The sequence below is a fragment of the Rattus norvegicus genome, chromosome 4 (assembly GCF_021556685.1).
Source record: "Rattus norvegicus strain SHRSP/BbbUtx chromosome 4, alternate assembly SHRSP_T2T, whole genome shotgun sequence".
Classification (NCBI taxonomy): Eukaryota; Metazoa; Chordata; class Mammalia; order Rodentia; family Muridae; genus Rattus; species Rattus norvegicus.
The window spans coordinates 148,112,593-148,132,377 of NC_141537.1; the positions used below are offsets into that span (position 1 = coordinate 148,112,593).

General features: G+C 49.7%; 1 protein-coding gene across 18 annotated transcripts in view; it reads right to left on the reverse strand.

Moving 5' to 3' along the window:
* The window catches only part of Atp2b2 (ATPase plasma membrane Ca2+ transporting 2), a 313,371-nt gene that overhangs the window by 50,050 nt on the left and 243,536 nt on the right, over positions 1-19,785 (reverse strand). For 7 of the 18 annotated variants that reach the window (XR_015685259.1, XM_087655831.1, XM_087655835.1 and 4 more), the window contains 8 exons: positions 19,431-19,688; positions 18,436-18,561; positions 12,812-12,937; positions 11,023-11,055; positions 9,785-9,844; positions 4,627-4,668; positions 3,701-3,859; positions 1,608-1,822 (listed from right to left, as the gene is read on the reverse strand). Coding sequence is in view for 16 of the 18 variants with exons in the window: in XM_087655831.1 (XP_087511957.1) it covers positions 1,608-1,822; positions 3,701-3,859; positions 4,627-4,668; positions 9,785-9,844; positions 11,023-11,055; positions 12,812-12,937; positions 18,436-18,561; positions 19,431-19,688 (1,019 nt within the window). In the remaining 2 variants the exon portion in view is untranslated. 18 annotated transcript variants of the gene reach the window in all.

Sequence of the window (19,785 nt, forward strand, 5' to 3'; positions counted from 1 at the left end):
GCAGTGGAGGCTAGAGATTAACATCGGGTGCCTTTTCTGCCTTATTTTTGAGACAGGGTCTCTCACTGAACCTAGAGCTTGCCATGCCAGCTAGATTGGCTGGCCAGCTTTCAGGATCTGCCTGTGTGGGTCCCCCTCTAAACTGGGGTCACAGCACTGTGGTGACAGGTACATGTTTCCAGGCCTGACCTTTATGTGGATGCTAGGATCTGACCTTGGGTTTTCACACTTACACAGCAAGCATGGAGACAGTTCTCCGGCCTTCTTTATGAAAAGTCAGTCATGGGGCATTTAAAATGACACGTCTGGACTGCGTGGTATTCCTGCTGAGAGGAACTGATGCACCTATGCGCCCACTACTGTGTTCATGTGGTTTTGCCAGTCATGTGACCCGAGATGACCAAAGGTGCCAGAGATAAAAACTTCAGAAGATTCTCAGGCTTAAAACTGTCGGCTCGTGATGTCCCCAAACAGGCTTTGCCAAGCTTCACAGAGACCCTGAGCTCGGTCAATGGGGCCCTCCTCATGGTCGTGTAGGAACTATCCTCACCAGGCAGGCCCTGGGCCCTCAAGGAGCACTGTGTTCTGACCTGTCTGGGCTTTGATTTATGGGAGGGGGTTCCTTTGAGCACTGTGAGAGAAGGAACTGATAAGCACTGTATCCCTTACACCGAACTGCCACTTGCCGGCCCTGGTGGGAGATCACTCTCTATATGAAATTACACCACAGGGCACCGTCCAAATTCTGGCTTGGAAACTGACACTCGTCTTGCCCCCTGGCTAAGTTGCCAAAAGCCATCTCCGTGATATCTTGGTGTTGGGACCCTGGGAAAGAGGATGGGAAACCCCAAGGGAAAAGGAAGAACGTGAGCAGGTAGGACAATCTGGTAGTGGTACCCTGGGCTGGGTTTGTAGCACATGTGCTCTCTGATGGCCACTGCTTCAGCAGGTACATGGTGCTTAGGGATGGTCTTAGATTTCCACTCGGACAGCAAGCATCCAGGTGGTTCATCATCTAACGGCTCACAAATCCTCCTGTGTTTTCAGCAACCCCTGCCTGAAGGGTAGCAGCTCCCTGTGTGGTTTTGCTCATGCATTCTGCACCTTAGGCCACGACCTGCTGGGTTTGGTTGGGATGGGGTTGTGTTCTGGCTTGCACAGTGACGTCTCCATTTGACAGTTGCAGTACTGTGGCCTCGGGCTTGCCAGTTAAGTGATCTGTCACCGAGTCGTACTCCAGTGCCATTTTATTTTGTAAGTCTGAGTTGTCAATACGGATCTAGGAGACAGTTTATGATAGGTATAGATTTCTGGCTTCTTTTTGAGAAAAATGCTGAAGGTCTGGCCAGCCCAGGTTGCAGCCCCATAAAGCCAGGCTTTCTGGGTCTAAATAATGAGATCTCCTATGTGGCCAGGGCCTCACTCTTGGTTTGCATTACGCTTCTGAAGGTGTCTGAATCTGGGGCACTTGCCCGAATCCTCTCTCCAAATGCAATCTCACACTTGGTAGCCCATCTACAAGTACTAGCACCATGCCCTCCCTACTTCCCTGTTGGCCCCAGCTGGGACTGCCTCAGGCACCTAACTCTGCTCTTCCCCTCTCTTACCTTCACGGAATAGGCCAGTGAGATGGTGACAGCCAGAGGGAGGCCCTCGGGCACAGCGACCACCAGCACCGTCACACCAATGATGAAGAACTTGACGAAGTACTGCACGTAGACCGGTGTGCACTCCGTCAGCCACGGCTTCTTGTTGACCACGAAGGTGTCCACGGTGAAGTAGAGCACCAGGATGATCACCGTGATGGCCGACATCACCAGGCCTGTGACATGGGGACACCTGCTCAGAGGGCTTCCAGGGGGAGTGTGAGATGTTCACTAAACTGCTTCTGGAGGCCTCTTGGGTAGACCTCGGCTAATCTGCTAGCTGCTCTTCCTTGCTTTGTGGCCAGGAGCTTTGCTTTGATTCGCAGGGAGCCTTAGTTGCCTCTTCTGGATGATGAGGCATAGGGAGAAGTGTTCCTTTCTGGGGTTCTGAAACGCTCACGTGGAAATATGGTGTCTGTCCCCATGATACTCAGCCACACTAAAAACATGTGGCTAGGGAACACGTGAGTATGTCAAGAGCCACCTTTATACAGCTGTCACAGAATAAAGAGGTAAGGCGGAATGTTTTACTCATTCACCGAACAAGCACCTTTGAGAGCCTGCGACATGGCAGGTGCATGGTACATCCTCATTTAGGACACAGGGATCTGCAATAACAAAGACAGACACCCTACCCAGGAAGCGTGTGTGTGCCACCACTACAGACACAGACTGATGCCGTGAGGAAAAGTGACAGGAAGATGTGGCTACTAAGAGTGGCTGCTGTAGCTAGCATGGCCAGGGTGTCATCTTAGAGGAGGTGATATTAGAAAAGGCTTCAGGCATGTATGTTGTTCTTGGGGAGAGTGTCCCAGATGGAGGGAACAGATATTTTTGGATGAGGGAACAGGGACTCAGACAGGGGGAATGACTTGCTAAGGCCATGCTGCAGCTCAAGACATACACTTGGTTCTTGGGGTCCCTCCTGCCAGATCTGAGCTGCAGACTCAGCTTGGAGTTGCCCATCCATAAATCAGCCCCAGAGGAAGGCAGTGGAAGGCTGGGAGCCCAGGATGCCTGTGAACTTTATCTCTGGCAGGGTGGAGAGGGGACTGAGATCCTCAGAGGCCAAGAGGCTGTCATCACTTAGTTTCCTGGTCCCTCAGTACCGCATGCTACTGTGGAGTCACTTGCCTGTGCCAGCAACAGCAGGGAGGGGGAAATCCCTGGGCCCCTATCTCCCCACCCTGGCTCCAGCTGTGAGCATCAGAGCCTGGCTCTATCCCGCCTGACAGCCGCAGAGGCGGGAGCCAAGCTCCCGGCAGCCCAGAGAGCTGTCACCAGGTTTAAATATAGACCACTGAGCCTATAATTTGCAGCTGTCCCCTGCTGCGCTGTCTTTAATTAGAAATGGAGACAGTCACAGAGGCCTCGGTAGCCAGGTGGGAGGTCTTGCCTTTCATATATCCTCGGTGCAAGGGGAGGTCAAGGCTGTGCTGCAGAACTGGGGCTCACCTTGCAGCTGGGCTTGGCTCCCTGGGCCCGGAGACTGCCACAGCTATCACCTGCAGCTAATGTCTCAGTTGGGAAGCCTGGGCTGCTCGCTGGAGCTCAGATAAGTCCTTCTGCATGGGCGTCTGGCTCTGCCCCAACCCCTTCACCCTTCCTTCTGCACCATAGCTAGCGTGGGCATTATCAAGTCCAAATCCATTCTGGCTTTCTCTTGCTGTTACCCCTTCCACATTTCTCCGCTGTCCTCGGGATAAAGTCTTGGCCGTCTGGAACTATAGGCTGTACAGGATATGTCTCCCACTATATGAGCCACAGGCTAAGTCCCCTGTCTAAATGGTCGTCTTTAATTCTCAAAGCGACCTGCCATAATGTGACAAAAAATATCCCCAGTTACAGAGACAGGGACTTGGAACTGGGGAAAGCCGCCAGCTCAAATCCTCAGGGCTGGGTCTGTGGCAGTCTATTTGCAGAGCCAGGCTTCTTATATCCAGAGCAGGGCAGGCCACCAGGACTGCTGGAATCAAGGTTCTTCTTTTACTTGTGAGAAGACAGAGGGCAGAACGGGGCAGGGGTCAGAAGGGAGGTCCTTGCTGTGAACTCACCCGCCTTGCCTATCTGCACAGCCAGCTTGGTGAGCTTGCCCTGAAGCACCGACTTCTCTTTCTTGTGCATGTTGGCTTTCTTCTTGTCATCTGCATCACCGCCCTCCGCACTCTTCAGAGGCTGCATTTCCATAGCAGCTGCCCCATCCTGCTGCTTGGCTGTAGGGGCAGAGCATGCATGTGCACACAGACACACACATGCAGGTTAGCCTAGAGGCGGGGATGCTTAGCACCCACCCTGCCTGCCCAGTAGAAATGCCCATGCCCCATCTGGGACCTGCATGGCCAGCAAAGAAGCCTCGGGTTGGACCCACCCCTTCCAGCTGCAGTGTCTGGGTCCCAGTAGTCCCTGGGACCTGGGATGAGAGATATGTTTGGGATTTTTATAGGAAAGGGCTCTACCCTAGATTCCCAGCAGGACAGGGCTGAACCACGACCCCACCCGAAATGGGCCCTTGGCCCTCTCACAATCAGATTGAAAGAGAAGGGCTCCCCTGGGCATTCTTGAGGCCGACTTGTTGGGTTGCTAGGGAGTTAATCACAGAAAGGACACGAAACAAGGCTTTAAAAGAAAGTAAGGTGTCCCAGGCACAAGTGCTAAGCCCCCATCTCTGGTTAAGGGATCCTTGTCATTGTGACATGGACAGAAGGACCCATGGTTCTTTTGACCAGAGGCCAGCCAACCCTCTACCTGTAATAGACTCTAAGAGCCAACTTCCAGACCCCAGCTGATAGGTGGGTTTGGGAGATGCTGACCCTGGTACATCCTCTACCTCACTATGACACCTCTTTGTCTTACCCAGTATTATGAGAATCATGGCTGCACCCCAAAAGCTGCCAGAGCTCCCCACAGGTGTGGGTGCATCTGCCTCTGGCCCCGGTATATCCCTATCTCTGTGTGACTCTAGCCCCACGGCTGCAGTTACCTTTGCTCTGGCTGCTGTCGGCACTGCCATCCTGCATTTTACCTACACAACAGAGAATTTCAACAAACAACAGGCAGCACAGGTCATCACGAGGACGCAACAGACCACAGACACTCATGTCACAGACAGGAAGGGCTAAGGTGCTCAGGGATGCTGAGGAGATCTGGAATGAAGGCCAGCCTGGCCATCATGTTAGCCACGGGGGCTGTGGGGGTGGAAGGCTCTTGATTCTCTCTGGGGCTGGTTGTGGGGGTGTTTCTGTTGGAACAGCCTTGGCCTGCAGTGTTTTATAGATGAAAAGAATGAGCTAGAAAGGAAAAGGAACCATAGTCTGCACACAGGAAGCAGAGGGAGGCTCCCAGGGCCCCAAACTGAGCCTGGCATGATGCTTATGACTGAAAGGAGGGAAAGAGAAACGTTCAAGTCTTTCCTTCCTCCCTCTCTCCCTCCATTCTTTTCTCCCTCCCATCCCTGTGCAGTAATCGGGATTTGAACCTATGGCTTTGTATACACTAGGGAGACAACTCTACCACTATGCTATAACCCTGGCCCTTTTATGTTTTATTTTTGAGACAAGGTCTCCTGGTTCACCTTTTAGCTACATCACTTTTATTTTCTGAGAGAGAGAGAAAGAGAGAGAGAGAGAGAGAGAGAGAGAGAGAGAGAGAGAATGGAGAGGAGTGGAGGTCAACATGTCCCTTTGTCCCCTGTTTTGGGCTGGGTAGATTATCTTCTGAAGCACAGGATGCCGGACACCAAGGACACCCCTGTCTAAAATCCCGTAGAGAGTACAGGGCATGGGGTGAGCAAGGGGTCCCCAGAATGGTCACTGAGGTCTGTGGGGATGTCCTGGTCCTGGGAGGAAGCCACTAGTCCCTGGAAAAGAGGTCTTCAGCAGTGGCTCCAGCTTCACAGACTGGCTAGCATTAGCCAGTGGCTATACTGGATGCTACGGGTCATGCCAGGGTCTGATGCCGCCTGCTATGGGGGAAGGGCTGGGTGTGGGGCCTTTTTTCTGCCATCACTGCTGCCTGGGAACCCCTGTCCCAGCCTAGGCCAGTGTGGTCATGCACGGAGGCTGCTTCTTCTTGCTTGAGATACCTGCTTTCGGCTGTGCCTTCCTGTCCACTAGGCCTGTGCTATCCACTGAAATTTTCTATAGCTTTGGTCCCTCAGGAGGGGTGGGAGAAGGCTGTCTACCCATGGTATCTACTGCCAAGGCCACCAGGCTCTAGGTTCACATGGTCTCCATGCCTTCATCCAATGCAGTGGTTCTCAACTTTTCTAACACTGTTACCCTTGGTCTCCTCACTACTTCACAACTGTAATGTTGCTACGGTTACAAATCATGATATAAGTATGGTTTCACACAATTGGCAGGTCAAGAAACACTGCTGTAGTGTTTATCACTGTCTTTTCTGAGAAGGATGTTCCTGGCAGGCTCCCAGAAACCAGGGCTCTGAGAGGGAGGTGACTGTCAAGGCAGGTTGCTTTGGAGTGTTTCAATGCCGCTGTTTCTTCTGCCAATACAACTCTGAGCCCAGGGCAGGGGGCTCGTAGTGGCACTGTGAGGGGTTCCTGAGAATCTCATCTCGACACCAATCAGCTCCATAGCTTTGCCTCTCCTCGTCCGTTCCCACCTTGGTGAAGTGGGGTGATGTATCTAAACTCTGGTAGCAGATATCTGGGGTTTTACATTCAAAACAGCCACTTCCAGAGTCCAGCCTTCAGCTGACTGCAGACATTTCTGCAAGTGCCATGTCTTGTCAGGCCCTTCAAGGTCAGGTGAGAGGAACTGTCAACCTTTTAATCTTATTGATGAGAAAGCTGAGGCCGATGGAAGTCCATAGGTATCTTGTCTTCACAGAGCACCTCCAAAATAGCCCTGGAGCTTTGAGATCAGCTTGCTACCGTCACTGTGGTTGCTTGGTGGGTGACTCAGACAGACCCCAGGTCACTAATTGCTATCCATAACTCATCAGAGGGTCTCAAACCCACCTGGAGTTTCAGGATAAAAATCCTTCTTGTCCTATTATAAAATGCTTTCTTTTGGATTAAAAACAGCATGAAGAAAAGTTTTTTTTTTAAAAGAGAAAAGAATAACCAGCAACAATTATATTTTGTTTCTTATAATAATTTCACTAACTGGGGTAAGGGGTGCCAGAGGACTGGGCTCCCAGAAGCACCTCTGGATGCCAGAAGGGCTTGTTTTACCTCTTATTACCAGATATCCTAACTGCTGCATGTGGCCATTAATCTCAGCGATTCTCTCTTTTATTGCCATAGCGATTACATGTCCAGACAAATAATCACCGATGCACACTCTGGAGGGAGGGAGCTGTATCTGGGAGGGAGCGCTTTGCTGCAGATGGCCTGCTTTGTCAGAAGCAAGGGACTTATTAAACTGGTGCCCACCTGGCCCTGCATTGCACTGTGGCAGCCGGCCCTCACTAGGGACCCAGAAGATGGGGCTGAGAATGAGAGAGAGGAACAGGGATGGGGTGAATGAGGTCTCCCAGTCTCTGCTCTGTATATATTCTAGATGGGCTCATCTTGACGCTGGAAGATCCCCAGACAGAATACAGTAAACAGGCTTTGGTGGGGACAGGTTACAGGCTAGGAGACCTTGGAAAAGTCACTTCTCTCCTCTGCTCTGTGAAATGGGCTCATGCTGAGGAAACCATGTGCTGAGCCCTCAGTTTTGATTGACAGTGTGATGTGCACAAGTGTAGAAGAAAATAATGAAATAAAAACAGCAATTGTGATGCCTCTACCTTTCGGATGCGGAACTGGGAGGGTCACAGTTAGGGAGCCACTGCCTTTATTTCTGTGGCTGTTGTGTTTTTCTTTCCTATTATCAGAGAAAGTTTGAGTCGGAGAAAGGAGGTGAGATTATGGTGGGTTCTCTCATTGCCCCAGGCTCGGTCACCAGCTCTCTGTGCTTCCTTCTAAAGTCAGTTCTACAGTTCAAGTTCTCATTTGTTGGCCTGGATTGGGCTCTGGTGGCCTGCTTGCCTGCTTTTCTTCCTTCTGTCTTTCCTGTCCCTCCCTCCCTTCCTCCCTTCCTACCTTCCTTCTTTCCTTTTTTTCTCAGGGTCCTCTGATCAATCTTTTATAGAGAATACTATGTCGATGCTAAGCAAATGCCTGACCATTGAGCTAGGTCCCCAGCCATTGAAATCTTTCACACAGGACCCTCCCCACTCTGTAGCCCAGGCTGGACTCAAATTTATGATCTTCCCGTCTGCTAGGAAGCCTGTCTCCTAAGTGTTAGAATTATAGATCCACATCACCACACCCAGCCCTCAAATGTCTTTGATTAGAAGATCATTTTCCTGGTGTGTGTGTGGGGAATCTCTTCATTTCCTTGGAAAACCTGTAAGACACATTTCTTTGTGGAATCCTGGATTGACTGGAGGGAAGACACAGCCCAGAGCCAAGCATGTCTGTGTTCTGGGTTTACAGGCCCATTCTGCTACTTTACCTATTTTTATTTTATTTTTATATGTGTGAGGGTTTTGTCGGTATGTATGCTGTGTACCACAAGTGTGCCGGGAGCCCGCGGAGGTCAGAAGAGGGTGCTGGATCCTCCCTGCTTGTGTGTGAGGAGCTACAGGCAGTTTTGAGCAGCCTGTGGTGAGACTCCAGGGCTTTTATGTTGCTGTCTTGTTTGGGGATCTGTGCAGCCCTGGCTGTCCTGGAACTCACTATGTAGACCAGGCTGGCCTTGGGCTCACAGAGACCCACCTGCTTCTGCCTCCTGAATGCTGGGATTAAAGGAATGTGCCACCACGCTGGGATTAGACTAGTGCCCTCATTTCCTTGAGTCTCAGTCTCTCATCCTTCATATCCAAAGCCTGGTCACAGGGCTGTCAGGAGGATGAAAGAGATAGAGAACAGGAAACAATAGCGGCAGAAAACAAAGCTCCTCATCCTCTCTGGGCTCCTTTTCTACTGGAACTGGCTGTTTTAGACGATGCCTGTATACTCCTCTCCTGGAGAAAGTGGGTTCTTGGTTCCTTCTAACTCAGCTGTGGGTTTGCCCATGCTGGATCTTCCTGTCACCTCTCAGCCACCCTCCCTGTTGCTTGACACCACCCACAACCCCAGCTGCTTTCCTTCCTCCTCCTGGGCTTGAAATAGACCCGCACTAGAATTAGCAACTGCTTGCAGAAGTGCCTTGTGCAACCCCTGACTTCTTCTGGGTGGGTCTGTTGGTTGCTTTGAAGGCAGGTAGGTTGGCTAGAGGTGTAGGGTGTAGGGTAAGAGGATGGGGTGGGTCCAGGTATTCACATTCTGCAGGAGGGGTGGGAAGTGAACTACAGAATGGATAAGAACCATGGCCAGCGCTTAGCGATGGACACTCTGGCCCTTGCTTTGACTTCTCTGGTAGTATTTTCACAGCCAAACCCTAATGTCTCGAGCATCAAGGTGTGGCCTTAAGTGGTTAACACAGGACCTAATGGGGACACAGGTGGTGTCTGATGATGGTGGACAGTGGAGATCCCTAGAGCAAGCGGTTACAATCCTCCATGGCTGTGTATGTGGAGAGAATAATGAAGACCCAGGGACATGAGCAGCCACCCCAGGGAAGTAAGAATACAGAGACCCTTAGATGCTCCAGCCCAGGCACCAGGGAGACACACTAGTCCACACTAGAAGGACAGACTAGGCCCAAGTCCCACAATCCTCAATACCTGCTGGCTTGGCAAGAGAGAAGAGAAAGAGACTGAGGAAGAAATGTCTGTCTGTGGTCAGCCATGCTAGGTGGGGTTAAAAGGCTGAATTCCAGCCTGAGTCTCCGCCTTTGGGGAGTTTCGGAGGAGGCTTGGATATTTTGCTAGGGACCCAGATGCTGACTTCTGGTTAGTTCCTGACCTGAGGTAATGTTCTAAAACCAGAGCTAGAACCATGCTTAAGGGGAGCCACACTGGGTAGCATACTGCTTCTTGTGAGTCCAGAAACCAAGGTCATGTGGAGTTGACTTCCTGGGTCATGGTCCTGCTTTTAAGTATCTGTCCCACATGGGAGGGAGAGTGTTCTGGGGAGGCCATGCATGTCGGAGGTCTGTGGGACCCAGGATAGGGAAAGCCTCAAGTAGGGGGTAGAGAAGAAGACACCCAGCAACCCAGCCCGAGAGCTCGCCGTGGAGACGTACCATTGACTAGGCTGGCATTTGCGCTACCTGCAGCGTTTGCAGGTGCTGCGCCGTCGGCCGCTGTGGGGGTGGGAGGGATGGAAAATGCAATGTCACAATGGAGAAGGCGACCACAGAGACATGAACCTACTGGGGATAATCACGTCTTATTCTTAAAAAAAAAAAAAAACTCTGCTGGAAAGTGAGGAACTCAAATTGGGGATGGGGGTGAAATGTTCCTATGGATGTCACAGGGGAGGGTGGGGACTGAGACTCAGGCATGGAGTGTGGTCAGATGCTCAGGCGGGATGGCTCTTTATTAGTTATTTATTTTTGAGACAAGGATTCACTGTGTAGCTCTCTGGCTGGCCTGGAGCTGGCTCTGTAGACCAGGCTGGCCTTGAACTCACAGAGATCCACCTGTCTCTGCTTCCCAAGTGCTGGGATTAAAGGATACCACACAACCAGTTGGGATGGCACTTCTATGGTGACATCTGGACTGCGCTGGCTCGGCTGGTCAGGTGGGAACACCATGGAATAAGAAAGTCTCCTGATTTAAAACGCTCAGTGAGTGGTATATGGCCTAAACAGTTAGTTTTAAGGGGCCTTCTTAGTGACCACCATTGCTGTGCCCCTGAAGAACTGCTGTTAATGGTGGTAATTTAGGATCAGGCCACTGTCCACCACTTCCTTCTCCTTCCCTGACCAGCTCATTGAAGATCACTGTAGTAATCCCCATGTGAGATGTCTCACCCAAAGGGGGATTCTAGATGTTTCCTTTTAGATCAGGGAGATCTTAACTTAAACATTACAAATGGTATAGTACTACCAAGTTCACCTCTATGGAGTTCTTTCTTGGGCTGGGGATATGGTTATATGTGAAGCAAGAGGAAGGGACAATAGTGAGCGAGGTGGACACACTGTGTGCTTGGACTCACACAGGAGTCGAGACTGCTCAGTAGGTACGTTATTTGGTTGTGGGGCAGGTGTGCTATGATGACAAGAAAGTCACTGCGTGCTAGTGTGTGGCGCTTCCGTGGAGGAGCCATTTGGCCTGGGACATAAGGGCAAGGGGGAAGAGTGAATTTTTTCTTGCACTGCTGGGTTGGAATACAGGAGAACACAGATATCCTGTGGATATGTAGGGGATAATCTCGAGTAGGCATGGGGTCTACTCAAACTATGTACTGCTGATCTAGGGGCCCACAACTGCAGCTATTCCTAAAAGCCCATCTTCCCTGAGGGTTGTCTTACTGTACCTGGTAGCTGAAGGCCATCCCCCTTCTTCACACCTGTGTGATGATTTTTGAGACATGTTAATGAAGGAGAAGCACATACAACCTCGTGTGCATACCACACCAGACCAACACACACACACACACACACACACACACACACCTGCACACACCCGCATGCACGCACGTGCTCGCATCCACATGTACACTATGCATGCACACATGCACGTATACACACGCACACACATACACACATACCATGCATGCACACATGCGCACACACATGCATGTGTACACACACATGCATGAACACACACAATACACGCACGCATGCATACACATGCACACACATGTGCACACACACCCCTGCACATGAGACCATCCTGCACGCTGAGCTGTGTCTCAGGTTGACATGATGGGATGGGAAGTCCACGGGGTTCAATTCTGGCTCTTCTGCCACAAGTCCTTCATATTTCACCTTGACTCCCTACACAAAACTGAATCTTGTACCTCAGTATTCTGGTTCATTTCAGCAAGGGACCCTGAATGGTACCCAAGGGGCCACTGATGCCTGTCTTCCTCATGACATTGTCAAATATAGGATTCATCTGCAAGAGCTTCTGGGTATCTCCCCAGCCAGACCCCAGAGATGTTGGAACATGGTTTTCAAACTACTGCATTCCACCAACTTCTTAGCTTTGTCTTATTGCTTACACTTAGTTAGTCTATTCACCCTGGCTACAGGTTCTTATTCACTCATAAGATCCTGTCCCAATACCTGCTGGGACTCTCAGCCAAGACTTTGCCCCATTTTGAACTCAGCCCCACTTCACTCTTTTGGTCTAGATTTCCCAGCTAACAGTGAAGCGTCACTGTTAATGCTCAGCATTAAAGGGACAGCTGTGACCCTAGGGGACACACTGGAAAGGAATTCTTCCCTCAGGTACCAGCATCCTTCAGCCCCGATGCAGGTTTTGTGTTCCAGTGCCCTCTGAGCATGAGTACCATACCTGCTTGAACTTGGGGAGGGCCATCTGCCCTGTTATCAACCTTTCCCAAGCTCCCAGAAGATCAGAATGTTGGGGAATCTTCCCTAGCACTTAGGAAAGGAGTCAAAGGGCTGACAGTCTTAGAGGGCACTGTGCCGGAGCCTGAGTGTGGATTCCAGCTAAAGAGTTGGCTGTTCTGGCCTTTGGGCTCAGGACTTTTTGTGTGAGCATCTTTCCTCTAATTTGGAAGGTATTTGTATCACAGACTGCTACTCACCGCACTGAGGGACACCAGGTAACGAGGACTTTTACTTTGAAAGGGGAAGTGGAACCAGGACGTGGGCATGGTGAGTTCCTGGGGAATCAGAGCAGTAAGCATGGGACCAATTTCAACTACCTTCCCAAGAATCACCTCTGCCCATGCCTTTCACTGTGCTTTGCTGGATAGATTGAAAACTCTGTTGGTAGAATTAACAATGTCAGAAGGGGATTTCTATTTAATAGTGAAGTGATGGGGAACCAGCCATTCTGGCTGCTTCTACTGCTGGAGCCTGGAGATTGAATGACATGCCCAGCATCCTGAGCCCAACCTTAAGGGAAAGGAGGAGCCTCTGTGACATGACTAGACAAGACAAAGACTAGGGAAGATGGAACATATAGAACCCACCCAACTCTAGCAGACCCTGAGGACAAAGGTGGCAGCTATTGTCACAGGGCATGGTGAAGCAAGTGCTCTATAATGTGGAGTGAACAGATAAATGGAAAATGTGGCCTTAAAAGCTCCTTTTCTGGTTTTTTTGAGTGTGTGTATGTAGGAGGCTTACCTTTTTTGTCTTTCTTCTCTTCCTCTTCACCACCAGCCCCAAGCAGGGTAAATATGATGCCAGTTTGAGAGTTGACACCCACAGCAGTCACCACCATCCGTCCTGAGCCTTCCATCACATGAGTTCCTGAGGAAGGTATAGCCTGGTTACTATCACATGAAGACTCCTTCACAAATGAACAGAAGGAACAGGTATCCATCAGCTTGTAGTACCTTGCTCACTGAGATAATGAATGACACTTTCAGTTAGAGATGGGCTTGAGACATTATTACAAGATTGCTCTTAGTTCTCTGTTCTACAGAAGATACAGGCCCAGGACCTCCTATGGTGGCCTTGACAGTCACTTTCTACTTGCCTCTATCCCTCACTTCTTCTCCCACCATTCTTATAGGCCAAGCAGGTGACATTTTCTTCTTATGGATAATATTTAGAATCAAGCCTCATTCTGCAACCAAGAAGAAATGAGAACTAAGGCCTAAAGAGTACTGCTGAGGACTGGTTCACCTTCCCTCCTAATGGAGAATTCAGGGGTCTGTGAACCAAGATGAGAAAACCTCAAATCATACAATGCTTTCATGAACCTCAAAGTGAAATTCAGTGTTTTCTCCCCATTATAAATGAATATAACAAATGAAACCTATCACCAATAACTGCACACACATAATTGTAGATACATTATAGACTCCAGGTTCTTTTCTTTTGACTTACAGCTGTGGTGGATGCTGACTATCATCCTTCTGACAGTAGACTAGTATTTACCTTCCTAGTGGATCTTGTTTTGTGTGCTACTATAGAAACACAGACATGACTGTGCTACACACTTAAAAAATACTTTGTTTCAATATAACTGGTTTCTGTAAGCCATCCTGTGCGTTGTGTTTTATGACCTTCCAAGTTTTATGCTGAAGAGGTGGGTATACAGTACCATCAGATTCCCTGGGGCATTCATTTTGCAAGGAAGAAAATTCCAGGCACATTTCCTAGAAAGTTACCACTACTGTTATTGTTGTTGTCATGGTTATTATTTGAGATACTAGGGATTAAATCCAGGCCATGTGTATTCAAGGCTAATGCTATTCTGCAGAGTGCTTTCTTCAGTCATTTTTGAGACAGGTTCTCATGTATTCCAGCCTAGCCTTGAACTTGCTATGCCACTGAAGATGACCTTACGCTACTGATCCCCATGCCTTAGCCTTTCCAATGCTGGGTTACAAATGAATTCCAATAAGTCTGATTTATGTGATGCTGGGGATGGAACCAGTGTATGCTAGGCAAGCACCCTACCAGCTGAGCCATATCTGAGCCTTTTGACATATTTGAATTTTGAGACACCATCTCACTAAGTTGCCTAAGCTCGGCCTTGAACTTACTCTGGTCTAGGCAGGTTTTGAATTGTGATTCCCCTGCCTTAGCCAACTCAGTAGCTGTAACTGCAGGCCTGCACTACCACATCCATATCATCTTTTTAGAATCTTGAGTTTCTCAAAATGGGTTCCAGAGAGCCCTAGAATTCTTAGGGGGGTCTGGGAGGGCAGCTACTGAGTGAAGTGGTTCTGCGTTTACTCATCTTTGTTATTTATTCATTTATTTTCAATTCACATGTATACATGTTTTACCTGCATGTATCTCTGTACCATATGTGTACAGTACCTAAAGGGGCCAGGAGAGAGCATTGGATCTCATGGAACTGGAGTTACAGAAGGTTGTGAACTATCTGGTGGGTACTGGGAACTGAACCTGTGTCCTTTACGAGAGCAGCAAGTGGTCTTAACTGCTGGCCTATCTCTTTGGAACTTTTGAATCACTAAGTCTTATACTTTTGGAAGGCAGGCCTCTACTGTGCAGGCTCAGAGCGGCTGTCTTAGATACCACCGAGAACTTGTGGGAGACGAAGTGTTTGTTATCCCTGTGTCTGGATGGTAGAAGAGATGGGAGGGTCAGGAGTTCAAGAACACCCTCAGTTAAAGGACAGCCTTAGCTATATGTTAAGTTTGAGGGCAGCCTGGGCTACATGAGACCCTGTCTTAAGAAACAATAAGACAAAGCAAAGGTGGGAAAAGGTGCTCTTTATTCCTTTCTTTTCACTGGACTATCGAACTTCAGGAGATGGCAGTGCTGACACATGCTGAGACATCATGAATCCTGGGAACCCTAAACAAACTGGAATCTGAAAGCCATAAGGTCCACAAGCTTCTGAATCCAGAGAGAGAGAAAGCAGAGCAGGGCTGCCAGGGGCTGCCAGGGGCTACCAGGGGGATACCCAAGAAGCTGGAGTTTCATGAGATCAGACTGAGCTTTGTCTGGGGAACGTGAAGCATCTCTGGAGGTGGAGGGTATCTATGTTACAGGAAGGTGCTAAGTATCACTGAATCTGACAGTGGCTGCCTGGGAAGCAGACGGCCATACTTATCCAACTCCTATCCACAGGGAAGTGCAGGGTGGGCTCTGCCTTCCACCCCTCAGCCAGCTGTGGCACATCTGAGTAGCCATGTCTGCTCTATGAGACTATCCAGTAGGGTTAAGCTGATCTCAGTGTTCTGGGTGCCAACTCTGCTCATGTGCTGGGAGGAGGGGATTGACAGGCTCATGAGACACATAAGAAAATGGAAGCTCCAGCAAAGCTTTGGAACACCTACTAGGCAAACAAAGGAAATATTTGGAATACCTACTGGGTCCTGGAGCCGTGCCATACTCCCATCTTTTAAGCAGTAATCTCAGTTCTCACACCAGGGGGAAACTGAGGCTGGAAGGGTGAGGTAGGTTGCCTCAGGCCCCATACTTGTAAAAAGCAATGGTGAGCTTTAAAACTCTTGTCTTTACAGCCTAGGATCTTGGATACAGCCTGCTTCTCCCAAGGAGAAAGGCCCCAAAAGCTAGCGCTTAAAATTTGGCTGAGGGGAGGCTGGCCCGGAGATAACTGTGCTAGTCCGTGGGTCCAGAGGCCACAGGAAGGCCATTTTCCTCTGCCTAGCAGAAGAGGGATGGAAAAAGATGTGGGGGCCAATTTCCACCCACGATAAGCAGGCCTCAAATCACCTTCTAATCTAATCACTCCCATCACCCTCTGGGGGCTGACAGCTCCTATAACCTGTGCAGGTAGATAGGGGACAGAGAAGGGGGCAGGACAAAGGGCTCACCAGGTCTAGGAACCCCCCAGGGGCTTCTCAGGCCTACCACTAGATACAAGCAGGGGCTTGGAGTCGGGGCACAGCTCCTGTTTTACAAATGTCACACTGACAATGTCCCACAATTCAGATTCTTCTAAGGCAGCGGTTCTCAACTTTCCTGATGCTGTGCCCTTCAAGTTACAATAGCCAACAACTATAACATTATTTCCTTGTTACTTTATAACTGTCATTTTGCTACTTTTATGAATCATAATGTAAATTTCTGACACTCAGAACCCAGTGAAAAGGTCATTTGACTTCCAAAGGGGTTATGAACAACAGGTTGAGAACTATTGTCCCAAGGGCTTGACCGGCTCTCTGAGGCCCCAGTGGTGCAATCAGAACCCAGGATTGGATCCCGGCCTTCTTGTGTTCCTTGTCTTCTGACCTCTGGCACTTGACTGCTGACTCTGGTGCACGTGAAGCCTTTTTCAGACGTCTGGGATGGTCTTATGGGTAAGCAAACTAACCCAAGCTAGTGTTCATATTCCAGAGTCTGTTGAATGTCACCTGTCTCTCAGGGACCTGCTGCAGGGGGATTGCTGGGTAAACGCCATGACTGGTGCCTCTCTAAGCATCAATAGAATGACTGCAGCCTTGCTCTGGTGTCTGAAACCCACGGTGCCACAGATCTGGACTTCTGGGATTTCTTAGTCCTTCTCTATGTCCGTTCTGATGTGCCATGGTTTGGTGTTTGTTCATCTATCCATCCTGGGGTCAGTTATATAAATGCCTACAACTTGGTCTAGTGCCTCTGAATATGAGATTTTTCCAGATTCCTTCCCTTGTTCTGGGGATGAACCTGGGATTTGGTGAATGCTAAGCCAGAACTCACTTTCTCTCTCTTTCCTCGGTTTTGCTGTGCTTTAAGCTGAGTGCAGTCCTGTGGTCTCCACAACAGTCAGTGACACAAGCTTCTAGGGATAAACACCTAGAATGTGACTTGTCTTTGCCTTCTTTGACTTCAGATGTGTCATGTGCCAGCAGGGAGTTCTGAAACTGGGACTTGGAGGAAGTTCAATGGATATCCTAAAACTAGTGCTTATGGGTCCCTGAAAGGTCAGCAGATGGGAAAGATGGCAAGGGTTCCTGGCAGGGATAGCGAGTTCAAAGCATCTAGTCATAGCAGCAACCCCAGATCCATCCAGAGGAGCTAGGGTGGAAGAGGGGCAGCCTTGAGAGGTGGCAGAGGTGGGGCAGGACATGGAAATGAAGGAAAAGTCCTTGCTTCCCCATAACCCATTGAAGTGGAACAACCAACCCATTTTACACATGAGCAAATAGAGGCTCAGGGAAGATAAAGAGTTGTCTGGGGGTCCCCAGCCAAAGAGGATTAGAACCCAGCCTTGTCTCCATCAGGTATAAGGAAGGATATCCACAGGGGACCTCAGTTTGTTCTGCTGACCCTGGCTTCTACTTTGTGGTTCCATTGACACTCTATGAGCCTTACAGGTAAACTGAGGCTCAGAGAAGGCAGTTAACACTTCTGAGGCCACACAGCAATTGCACTCCAGAGCTTAGGGCCATTCATCCCTGCTGCCTGCTCCTCATACATTCTGCACAGCTTCTCCCCCATCACTCTGCAGGACTCAGTGCTAAAGTCAGATGGCAGTGGCCTCAGGTTCAGAGCTCCCTACCTGAACTTAATTGGCTAGAGAACTGGCTCAGAAGTCTGTCTGTGGTAGGAAGGGTCCCTCACTAAGAGAGCAGTTAGATTAGGCCTGGGAGGAACATCCTCAGGTCTAGTCTTTACTTTGATGAATGCTGATGGTTTGCACAGTGCAAAACCCACCAACGGTGCAAAGCAGTGCTCAGTGTGCTAACAGAGTGGCTGTGGAGGGCACCAGTAGTCCTGAGGACTTCTGGTGAGGTGGATCCTAAGCAGATGGTAGCAGTTAACCAGGCAAAGAGGTCACAAGATGAGTATTGGGAGGAGGGTTGCCTGTCCCCGGTGACTGGAGAACACAAATCCTGTAGTGAGGATTCTGATTACAGTCCAGAATCCATGCATCTTCCTCTCTTACTCCTTGCTCCTGTGTGGTTCCTACCTTTAGGCCTTTGCACTTGCTTTCCTTCCTGCTCAGTGAGCACTTCCCCACGAGTGACAAGTCTGGCTCCCTCCCATTGCCTCCAGTGTCACTGGCCTGGTGCATAGTGGGTGTCCATAAAGACTGTTACTTTGCAGGAAACCAAGCCACTAGAAGCTGCTTGCTGGAGTAGGACACCTTGTTATGTTTGTAGTAATAGTGCCAGGCCTGGCCATGGCTCTGTGCATGACAGGTATAATGTGAGCCTGCTTGAGAAAGGAGTGGTGTGCTCCTCATGGTGTGTGTGTGTGTGTGTGTGTGTGTGTGTGTGTGTGTGTATGTGTGTGTGTGTGTGTGTGTGTGTGTGTGTGTGTGTGTGTGTGTTTGTGTGTAGGGGCTGGCCGCAGGGGCACTGTGGGCTGCAGCTTACCTGACAGCAACATAGGGTCCTTATCCACAGACTTGCGCACCTGGTCAGACTCCCCTGTGAGCGAGCTTTCATCGATCTTGAGGTCATTGCCCTGGATGAAGAGGCCATCAGCAGGAAGGAGGTCACCTGGTTGGAGGAGGATGGGGTTCAGTGGAGTCAGTTGGACAGAGAAGCTGTGGCATCCAGGGGGAGGTACCTACTAGGTTCCAGCATACAGACCCAAGATGGTGTCTACAATCAATGGACAGATAAAGTGACATCATTGGGGCTTGATAAAGAGCCATCCTGGCTCATTCAAGTATGTCCTCCATATTGTATATCCTTTGACCTGTCTCTGGGGCCAGTGTGCTCTGTGGTTCATTTTCCTATAGTCTTTTCACTTGGAGAAGATCTTTCACAACAGAGCAGGCTATTTTGGGTGGATTGTGAACACTCCAATCAAGTGTGTCACTAGGACTTTGAGGAAGCCCACTCTAATCTCCCCAGTCTGTGACTACTGACCCAGGACATCTCTTACTTAAACCTTCTTTGGAGGTAGCTTACTTGCTTTTTCAGTAGCAATCTGACAGGCCTGGGATACTCACCTACCTATTTCAACTCTTGCTGACTTCCACCAGCCTGGGAAGATCTATTTGAAGTCAATTCAGGGATGGGAAATGGATTTTATCTTATCAACCCACCCTGAGTAATGGTGAAGCCATGCTGGAAGCCTTCTGAGGCTGTTTTCTGAATAAGAGCAATGATTGATTAGTCATGCCTGCTGCAGGTAGAGGCTAGAGTACAGTGGCATGTGTGTTATGAATCCGACATTTCGGATTTAACTGGATGTGGGAAGCGTAAGTCTTCTCTGGGACCCTAAGGGTCTCAGAATATATCCTGCCACAACGTAAGCTTTTAGGGTCCCCACATATTCCCTGGATTAGGCTCTTTGTATTTGCCTGTCCTGTTCCACCTCTATGCAGACTCCAGTTCTAGAATCACAGACGTACACTTACCGTATTTGATCTGGGCAATGTCCCCAACCACAATCTCGGCCACAGGGATCTGGACCACCTGGCCAGCCCGGACTACGGTGAACTTCTGTTCCTGCTCAATTCGGCTCTGCAGGCCCCGGAACTGTTTCTCTTTACTCCAATCATTGAAGGCTGTGACGAGGACCACACAGATGACTGACAGCAGGATGGCAGCCCCCTCGATCCAGCCTGCTTCTGCTTCACCTTCATCTTCTGCCCCACCTTGGGCCGTGGCACATCCTGTAGAGAAACAAGGAAGCACTGTGTTCCAGGCCAGCAGACAAGAGCTGGTACACAGCTTAGCTCTGCTAAGTAATCCCTGATAATCAGATGATGG